The 10,975-nt window shown below is 36.5% G+C and overlaps 1 protein-coding gene across 1 annotated transcript; it reads left to right on the top strand.

Moving 5' to 3' along the window:
- The first annotated feature begins 1,262 nt into the window (after window positions 1-1,262).
- LOC138028601 (uncharacterized) lies at window positions 1,263-10,975 on the top strand. The gene is made up of 3 exons (XM_068876201.1): window positions 1,263-2,214; window positions 7,106-7,245; window positions 9,000-10,975. The coding sequence occupies exons 1-3, from the start codon at window positions 2,146-2,148 to the stop codon at window positions 9,019-9,021; spliced, it is 231 nt and encodes a 76-aa protein (XP_068732302.1). The 5' UTR covers window positions 1,263-2,145; the 3' UTR covers window positions 9,022-10,975.

Here is a 10,975-nt window from a genome sequence, read left to right as displayed (position 1 = left end):
GACTCGTAAATCATGGGACCTCGTACTCGAGGTGTTTCAACATTTTATTATTAATTTTATTATTATTATTATTATTATTATTATTATTATTTATCATTTTATTTAAAGATTCACCCTAAGGTGGGTGTTAAATGCAATAGGACACTAAGTCCCGTACAAGGTATTCGCACCAACTACTGGCAACCGTTTTTATGATAAAAATATCATACTGGTTGAAAATTGGAATAACCTTTAGTACAAGGCGTCATTCTCATAGCCACGTGGAGTCTGGAACTAGTCTGGCCACATACATTTTAAAACATGAATTCAAGAACACATTTTGGTAAACCGTGGTAGGCTATCATTTTTAGACTGGTGACAATCAGCTTTGAGACCTTTTGAAAATCCTCGAAGATTTGAATTCGGAGAAATCTTGCTTGATTCCTGGAACTGGATCAGTTCGATTATCATAATGTAACGCCACGGCGATTATTTTCTGTAGTGCTGGACGCTTATCATTGAAGATCTTCACTATAAAACTTGTACAATCTCTCGTATCCTCGGGGAGACTCTTGGAATGTAACATTCGTTATGTACAATTTCGTTGTGGTTTGAAGTAGCGTGACACAACACGATAAGCGAAGGTTAACGTAACGACACAACGATAAAAGAACGCGTTTCATGAACGTTTATCAGCTTATTACGAATTCACAAAATGACGAAAGGAGAGGAACTTCATTGAAGTGTCTAGGCTTCTAGCGCTGGAGTACTAATACACCCAATCGGCTAACTAATGTTGTACCCAATTGAAAACCTTTGGGAATAAAACGTTTTGTTCCAGGTATTTGCAGATCGTTCAAATGTGAATGCTACGTTATAATGCAAATACAATATACAACGTTGAGTCAGCCGATCAGGTCTATTGGGAACAAACCAGATCAAATATTGGTTTTTGAGGAAGGGGGGAAACCGAAGTACACGGAGAAAAACCTCTCGAAGCAGATTAGAGAACCAACAAACTCAACCCGACGTCGAGTCTGGGAATCGAAATCGGGCAACATTGGTGGGAGGCAAGTGCTCTCTCCACTACGCCAGCCCAGCTTCCAGTTGCTTCATACCTCAATTCGTAGAGCACGGCATCGGTGTCTGAGAGGCCATAAGTTCGAGTACCGTTCAAGCTTGTATTTTTCAGGCTTTTGTTTTGTTAATGCCAAAGTAGTGAGCGTTTATATCTTAACTCATTAAGTCACGTTTAATAGAATATTGAATGAGTTATGGATGTCTTAATATTTTTGGCTGGTAGTGGGGTAATCTTAACCTTATTTCAATTAAATACACATAATCAAGTCCCTTTATGCAAACTATAAATTGAACAAAAAATTAAGCTGTACCTCAGAGATGTGGCTTTGTATCTTTGATGATAGAGCATCGCAAGTATCGATTTGATTTCGGCTAAACCTTTGAATTTTTCCTTTTTTTTTAATGACAATTAGTCGAGGTAAATTCGGGCATCATTTCCTCTTACGATGACAAGATTTACTATTGTTTATAGGGTTTAGGAACGTACTAATTACCTTTACACAACTGCTTGAAAATAGGCTTTGACTACGTGCAAAAGGGGCCTTACGGGGTTGAGAATTATCAAAAGTAAAATTTTGTCAGAACTTTTTGTGTCCGCAATAAAGGGGATAAGCTAAACAACATAGCGGCTCCAGTTGACACTCATTACACACGTATATAATGTTCGACGAAGCAAAGTGGTTGCAGGGAATCTGATTAATAAGGTCGGGGCAACTGCCGACTATGTATGTTTTCAAAAGCGAGATTCTTCAATGTGTGAGAGACAGCAGAATATCCTCGTTTCTGAATAATTCTTCTGGGATTCTGACTCTTGGAACAGGGTCTTCATGACGGAAGCTGGAGAGAAGACGCAAAGCAAAGATAAGGTTTACAAATGGCGGTTAATTACACCTTTACAACTCTTCCAACATTACTCCTTTTTGTAGAAACGAAATGACTTTACAGGCTGTTGATGTTGCTATTTTTAGTCCTCGATGCGCATTGGTCGATTTACCAAAGTCATACCAGTCTCTTACAGCCATTAAAGGGAATGGTTACTAAGTCATTTGACGACATGTGGGAAGCTTTTGGGCAAATTTGTACTTTATGGAGAAAATTTTAGGCCTCCTGGCCATATCCCTGGGAAAGAAATTTACTGTATATGCTGTTGGAAGAGTGAGTATCAAACACCTTTCTTTAAAAGGCAGCAGAATTTATCTGGTAATTTATTGCATCTGTTTTTATACTGCAAACTTAAATTGTACTTATGTTGAGCTGATTTGTTGTCGTGTTGGTGATGTAATACACGGCTGCAATTCCTACAAGAGAAGTACACTAAATTAATGGCTCAAAGTAAATGCCTCTATCCACTGGGGAACAACACTAATTTAATAACAGCAATCACCCTGTAAGAAGACATGGATGGGTTTGGAATTTCACTGCAGAGTCCTGCAAATCAATGATCAACCCCATTTTGAACAGACACAGAGTTAAAGAAGCCTCTCAATAAACATCTAAACTATTCCTTATGTGCCTGGGTCTGGTGGATCAGCTGACCCCCTTCATGGTCTTCTAAAAGAAAAAAAAACATTTGGATTTCAAACTTTTTACTTTTATTTAACCCATAGACTCCTGAACCATGCCCCATTGACGAGTAAAATAATAATATTTATTGTCTTGCAATACAGATAGAGTAAAATCTATTAAGTCTTTATTAAGAAACTGGAATCCTACAACTTTTCAGGATCTGCCCTAAACCTTCTGCGCTCGTATTTTTCTCACAGACAAAACAGGGTCAAGTTGGGTCCTGTGAATAGTCATTGGAAAAATACAATAAGAGGTTGTCCTCAAGGGTCCTCATTTGGTCCCCTCTTGTGGAACTCATTTCAAAATGACCTCACTTATATAACTGAGGAGTAAATTTCTATGTATGCAGATGATCATCAAGTTTTTGCCTCTGGTGCATCTGCTAGTATTGTTGAAGGTAGACTGCTGAGTGAAGGTAGCAAAATTATTAAATTGTACAAGGAAAACCTGCTACAAATGAATGTTCAGAAATATCAATCCATGCTACTTTGTTCTGGGACTGAGGCAAATAATAGTGTAAACCTGCATATAGATGGGACTAACATAGAACAATTGAAATCCACCAAATTGTTCGGTGTACTCCTGGACTCTGAACTTAATTTTAGTGAGCATATTAGTTTCGTTTGTAAAAAGGCTAGCCAACAGATAGGAGTTTTAAGACGTCTAAGAAAGCTTATACCCACTCATGCTAAATTACTACTTTACAAAGCTGCCATCTTGCCTCACCTGACCTACTGCAGTACTATCTGGCACTTCTGCAGAGCCTCAGACAAACGTAAAGTTGAAAGATTACAGGAGAGAGCCCTGAAAGTAGTTTTCAACAGTGAATCAGCCTCCTATGACGAGCTGCTGAGTCTGGCTGAACTCCCTTCACTGATCAACAGAAGGCTTCAGGAAATTGCAATCCTCATGTTCAAGGCAAAAAAGAACCTACTCCCAAGTCAAATACAAGAACTTTTTATAGTGAATGCAAACTGTGATAGCCGATAATTATTCTTTAAGAAACTCTGATTTCAAAATGCCTTGTTTTAATACGATTAAATATGGAAAGCATTCGATAAGATACTACAAAAGATAGATACTGAAGATAGTCTGCACAGATTTAAGACTAAAATCAGGAGAACAGACCTGACTGTCATAACTGATGATGGCTGCAGCAATTGTGTATGCTTTGAAATAGTTAACTTTGAGACTCTTATGTCATTAAGGAAAATTTTATTTGTAAAATAGGTTTTAGATTTCTTTTTAGTTTCCCTAGCTTTTACTATTTTCGACATTGTTATCCTAGATTATTTTATTTTTTGTCACCAATTAGTGCTATGCACTAGAGATTCTCGACACGTTAATAAAGTTCATCTTCATCATCATCATCATTATCATCCCCTGGTAGTCGATGGGTTGAGACTGGGCAGCCAGATTTGTAAGTCCCTAATCAGAGAAAACATTCTTGTCGGTTAGCTTTAATGTTCCTGTTTAAAGTGCTACAACTACCAAAAAAACAATTCTTCTTTTTCTTTGGATTTCAAAAGTATGTTAACTATACACTAAGTGACCCAAGTTTTAAGTTCTGATTTTAAAATGACACCTGTTTATTGTAACTGGAATTTTCTTATTTATTGGTCTGCCATTACTAACTTTAAAATTTTGATAGAGCTGGGTTGAGGAAAAAATGACTTCAAAGACTCACTGGTTTTAAGAATGTAACATGTTTGTATGCAGCTGAATTAATATGCAGCATGGGAGTTTCCGGCTTTCAGATTTTTAAACTTGTGTTTTGCATATATGATAAGATGCGTTTACACGCTGAAATTTTAAGCTAGTTAGTAAATGACGTCACTTTTCCCTAGTCCAATGTTCTGAGGTCCATTCAGTCAGTTTTGAATGTGAGTAATGGTGGACCGTGAAATCCAAATCTTTCACTTAAAATAAACAGCCTTGTGATAAAAATCGAAGCTCAAAATTTTGCCATTCAAGTGTTGCGTGAACACTCTTTCAAAATTTCAAAATCTGAAGATGATTTTTTGATCATAGTAGCACTTGACACATGTGAACGATGAAGTATGTCTGTTTAGTAAACAATCTTTTATTTATGTTCATGTGAATGATGTCAAAGTGTGTTATTTAACTGAGGAGTGAATGGGTTAAAGCAGTCAAAAGCTATGTCCCATCCATTAACACGCCAGAGAGCTTTAGATTCTAGGATGAGAATGACTACCAGTATGAGATTTTCTCATAAAACAACTGTGAGTGAGCGCAAACCAGCATCATTTTGGACGGGAAAATGTGATACCATCGTCATTTTAGTACGAGGTTTTGCTAAAATGTTTTCGTGTCAACATTGGCATTTTTTGATCAGCAAAAAGGCTCAGTTACTAAGGTTTTAGGGTTAGGGTTTGATCCCTGGGAGTCAATGGGTTAAATTATGAGTATTCTGCGTAGGAATTTTTGCTTCCTTAACAAGCTGGATTCACACACTGTATTTTTAAACTTGTGAGCCAGTGATGCCATCCCTTTTTCAAGTAGTGATAGGCAAAAGGACAACTGAATAATCAGAGTCCTTAGACAGGACTCAAACCTTTGATGGAGGTCCTGCTTATGACTGATTTTTTAGTTGTCCAATCAATAGCAAAGCGTCTGAATAGCGTTTGATGAAGATTACACATGAAGATCACATAGTAAGTAAGTAAATAAGGTAACTTTATTTAGCCAGGGTAGCCCTCTCAGCTACGAGGCTGGTATTCATAGGGGCCCTGGGAAATAAAGGGATTTACAATTTAAAATGGTCGAAAATTATTTAAAAACTCCTAAGCTCCTAAGTACAATTTAATTAAATACAATTTAAAAAATTCCAAAATAAAAATTAAGATCTATAAGTATAGTGATCAAAATCTATAAATTTATAGGAAATAAAAATTACGAATAATAATGCTTAATTAGCAAACTAAAAGATGGGGCAATTTTAATATGAGTGGGTAAAAAATTAAAATGAATAGTCCCCGCATACTTAAAGGTTCTCTTTCCCATATTGGTCGTAGGCTTTTGTGGGTGCAGGTCGTTACTTCTTCTAGTTCCATAATCATCGAAAGCCATGTTTCTTATGAAATACTCCGTTAAATACTTCGATACTAAGTTATTTCTAAAAACACTTAAAAACTAAAACTACATTTCTGTAGTTTCCTTCTACAGGCTAAACTTAGCCAATTTAGAGAGTGGAAGGCATTCTTTGAAGTTTTTCTTCGAAGTATAATTTGAGCTGCACGATTTTGTAGACGCTGGAGCTCTTTGCAACATCCTTCTGAGATTTCACCCCAAGCAGCATCAGCATAGTCAAATAACGGCTGCATGAGTGAGGTATAGACTTGTTTAGAAGCTTCCAAAGTGAGGCATGCTCGTATCCGAGATAGGAGCCCAAGCCGTTTACTGACTTTGCTACTCACATACTCAATGTGATCTTTCCAAGAGAGTGCTTCGTCCAAAAAGACACCTAGATAAAGTATATAGAAGAACTGAAGCAGGTTGAGCCTTAATCCAACTAGTACTGTAATGTAATCAATTGTTTTGGTTTTCATGGTTTTAAATCTGTTAAATCATTACCAACTGTACTTTGAACAACTCAGTCCAGACAATAACTTCATTGTGATTTTACAACTAGGAGTACCTTCCTGCAATGTGCCGACAGCTTTTCCTCCTTTCTATGTAATTGAGCAGGTGTTATGCTTGCATCAGGAAAAAGAGTCATGACTGTATAATTGTCCCTAGCCTTACCTAGTAGTAAAGCTAGAGCAAGTAATCTTGGCAGACTTGATTGACTTGTAAAAATGATGTAGAATGGCATTAAAAAAAAAAAGATTTGAGAAAAAATTCCTGAATGATGTATTCAGGTTTTTGCTAAAAAATATTGATGTCACAAAGTATGCCAGTTTAAAGATAAATCATTTAATTGAACATACATTCTGAAATTTGGAGGTTTCAAAGGATCTTCATGTCATGGCCAACTCGTTTCTTTGTATGGCCACCTTTTCAACATTTGCAGATCTTAAAGCTATAGACCTCCTTTACACTGAACGAAATGATATAAGAAATGAATCATATATTGAAGTGCGGATATGAAATCAAGTGCAGCTATGCCCCTTGAAGTTATGAACGCAATTTTTGCAATTGCGTAGAGAAGCCTGAAAAATCAGGACTTCAACAGGATTTGAATTCAGACTTCTCTACACAATTGCTAGAATTGCATTCATAACTGTGAGGATCGTAGCTTCACTTGACTCCTTTACATTCTTTTGTATTTATGTTAATTAGACCTACTGCCCTCATTTTAAAACAAATATTCTTTTGAAATGTGCTTGTCATAGCGAGGGTAGAAAGGCTTATTAGCATTAAAACAGAAGAATATTTTATTTGGCCACCAGTATGAAAGATGTCTATCATTAGTGACACCACTCTGTTGTGGCATATTTGTCACGTTATTTGTTTTCAGTACTATGGATTTCCAAGACTTTACAGAAGATTTGCAGAATTCAACAGAAGAGTGACTTCAAACAGACAAACCATTAGAAGGAGACAAGAAATGATGAAGTTTCTGTTTAGAATTCCAAACAAGATTTTTGCCTATTTCAGGTAGGTTTCTATTGAATCTTTGTTTGAAGTTGTCAATATAATTGAAATTGAACTTGTAAACATTATTGCGCCTTCACATTTTGTTCTTTAAGTGATTTTTCAAAATGACAAACATTCCTGGAAAAAATTGTTGATACCTTTCCCATTTTTCCAACTTTTTTACCATGTGTTAAAGATGAAACAACAACAATGATATTAAATGTAAGGAGAAATGTAGACTCGGAAAAATATCTGAGTCCCAGATGGGATCCCATCTAGGACTCGGATATTTTTCCGAGTCTACATTTCTCCTTTTTTACCATGACCTGAAAAGAAGGCCAACTATGTTTGGGGGAAGGATGAGTTGTAATAATAAGTTTTTTTAAAATTATTTTTTATTTTTCAACAGCTTTATTGGGTTTGACTTCCAAAAAAAAAAGAAACACACAACAGTAGCACTTAATACGATAATACGAAGACCCAAAAGGCCCGGTGTGAACGGGAGGCGAGTTCCCATGCGAGGCACTCCCCTATATTAAAAAGTAAATAAATTAATTTTAAAAAAATAAATAATACAATAGCTAACGATGGTAGGGGCAGGCTCTGATCAAGGTCCAGGTACAGGTGTAGTCGGCATCAAAAGAGGTTCTAAGTAAGTGCATAAGATGAGATATAATTAAGTTCATGAAGGATTCCGGAGTGGAGAAATTTGAAGACGCCGACAGTTTACACATGTTGTTCCAGAGTTTAAAAATTCTGTTAAAGTAGGACGTCTGATAGGTGCTTGTTTTCCATATTGTGTCAGAAAAGAGATGTGGTTGTGGGAGATAATAAGAGGTGCGGTTACACGGGTCACTTTTACGTCGGTAATTGACCCTTTTACCGTGGGAAACTGCGTTAAGTGCGTGTGACCGACATTTCCCAAGGTAAATTTCCTGTGGCAAATTTCCATGGATATGTAAAAAAGATCAGACAAGGCGCCCATGACATTTAATGTGGTAAGTTGGAAGGGTATTTTGATGCCTGAGGCACAAGAGCCAATCACGATGCTGATAAAGTTGTGATTAAATTTCCCGCCAATGAATTGCGTGAGATTCCTTTTTGCCTCGGTAATCTTTGTGATGTTTGACCGCTGGTCAGCAATGTGTACTAAAACCCAACCGCACCTAATGTTCAGCAATTTTGTCCAGGATTGAAGAATAATGTTGTCTTTTGAAACATCCTCTGTCATCCCTAAAACATTGCTTTAATTTTTCGTTTAAGAGTTAAGTTGTGAAAATTTCATCTTTAAAGTTACTGAAAAATTGAAAGTTTCCTTAATTGCTGTGGTTATAATGCCATACAATCTGTGTGTGCCATGACACCAACTGAATTTGAAAATATGCCTTTTCGGTTGTGGTTGTTTTATGATCCGCTGTCCAAAGTGAAACAAGCCAGCAGTATTTCTTTGGCAAGTCAGCACGCTTGTGCAATTTTCCTTCCGTATGTTTTTTCCCCCGAAGTTTCTTACAGAAAAACATGTTTCAAGAGAGCATTTGCCCTTTGACAGAGTGCTTAGGAAGAGGTAACATTCGAAGTGTCAGCTTTCTCATTTCTTTACAGTGGTCAATTTGCCATATCAATGCATTTGATAAACCCATTTCTTTGATTTTATTGGGCAAGAATTCCAGTTATGACACCCATCATACCCTGTTGACAATGCAAGATGAAGTGGAGTCCAAGCAAAAACTGTTATTTCTTCTTAACCGAAAGTTAGCATTTTTTTTCCTCTACAGAAGAACAAAGAGTATGAGATGACAAAACATAATGCGACAGTTGGATTTTACAAAATTAATAGCAGTGTGTATTGAACATTGAAAATGGTTATGACATCAGTGGAAAATTTTTAGACAAATACTGTACATTGTTGAGAAGAGTGTTCTGTTGTGACAAAATGCTCTTTGTGTTTTAATAATTAATACAACAAAATATGCATGAAAATTAATGGTAGAGTGGATAGAGTAGGTTTCCTTGAAGAAAACTAAAGTGCAAAGAACTGCTCATGATGAAGAGTCAGGACTACCTTATACCCCATTCATCCCAACAAAACATGTTTAAGTAACCTGACGAAGGGCTAACGCTCAAAGCATGTACGAAGGGCTAACGCTCGAAACGTCAGCTTTTAGAATCTCTGTACGGTGGTCAATTTACATTATCAACTCCGTTGATAAACCAAATTTTTGTATACTACTTCCCCACCGACGCAGCACCATAGTTTCTTTAGAAACTACCCCTTCATTCTTAAGTAACCTGGATTTTGCAAAATGAAAATCAGTCACAGAAAAATGTAGGACTGGCTGTTACATGAGATTCAAGTGAGTTTCAATACATGCTTTGATCTGTGCGAAATTTGTAATGGACAAAATTCAGTATTCATGATTTTAAAAGAAAACACTCTCAAACCATGATTAACTAAACATCTTCACAACATGGTTAAGATTTGGTGTGAACGGGGCATAAGGTAATACATAAAAAAATACCTATAGGTTTTATCAGGAGTGAATCAATGAATAGCACAAACTGTCGTTCAAACAACTGAAATCAGATTAGCTGAAAATTCCTAAGGGAACTTAGACCATCAAATGAACATTTAAATGTGGTGATTTAACCCTTTAAGTTCTGAGGGCGGCCTCATTTACAAGTAAAATGTCAAGCATTAGACAGAGTAAAATCTGAAAGTGGCATAATGTGTGATTTGGCAGGGTGGGTGAGGGGGGGGACTCACATGAAAGGGTGGGGATGCTCGTTGTCTTGTTTTGGGTGTAAATTTTGGATTTGGTGACAGTTATGGTGTTCTGGGGAAAATGCCATGATATGTAGCCGTGAAGGTCTCACTTACGGTTTCACACGAAAAAAATATAAATATGATATCTTTAATATGTTTTAAATCTGGTCACTTTTAGGGGTTTAAATCAAAATTTCTGATGAGCATCCCCACCCCTTCATATGGATAATTTGACTCTAATATTGAAAACAACATTTTTGAAATACAATACAATACAATACAATAAGACATAAGAAAATTGTAATAAGTTAGTTAATAATCTAAATCATCATTCCATTCCGTGCCTGATGTCACTGTGGGCATGAATCACTAAATCCAGATCGGATTGGAATGTGAAAGTTTAAGGGTTTTTGTGACAAGGACAACTTTAGCATACATGTAGACAAAAAAACCCTATTGCAGCTGCAAAGAACTCCTTTCAGATTGTGTGCATTTCTTGGAGTATAACCAAGTTCACATTTAAGTGCTCCTAGCCCTGTACCTTCCCACATCATGCTTTTTTGTGGATTTGTTGTTCTGTTTCCTCATTTCATATGGAGTTTTCCCGCTCACTTTATAAAAAAACAAGATTCCATCTGTCAAGTGGCAGTCTATTCAGCAAATTCCCTCATTTCCAGTGGAATCTCTTTGTCGGAAAGAATTCACTCTAATGAAGGCCAAGTGGTGTAAACGTTCAAGTTTTTTCATGGGGCTCGATTTTCCTTATCAACTGGTTTAGTTGTATATAAACTGTACATTTATTTGTATTTATTTGATAACGAATTGAGCACCGTGGATAATGTCCACCATTGATTAGCTTTTGAGAAACACTTCTGTGTTGTCAACAAAGGAAAACGAACTGTTGAAAAAACCATGCTGTAAATCATAACTTAAATACTAAAATGACCTGTAAATTCTTTAAACTGAATAAAGTGTAGTGCATCGGTA

This window comes from Montipora capricornis, chromosome 13, assembly GCF_036669925.1.
Source record: "Montipora capricornis isolate CH-2021 chromosome 13, ASM3666992v2, whole genome shotgun sequence".
Taxonomy (NCBI): domain Eukaryota; kingdom Metazoa; phylum Cnidaria; class Anthozoa; order Scleractinia; family Acroporidae; genus Montipora; species Montipora capricornis.
Note: the sequence above shows the minus strand (reverse complement) of the source record. Positions and strands in the feature narration are given on the sequence as shown.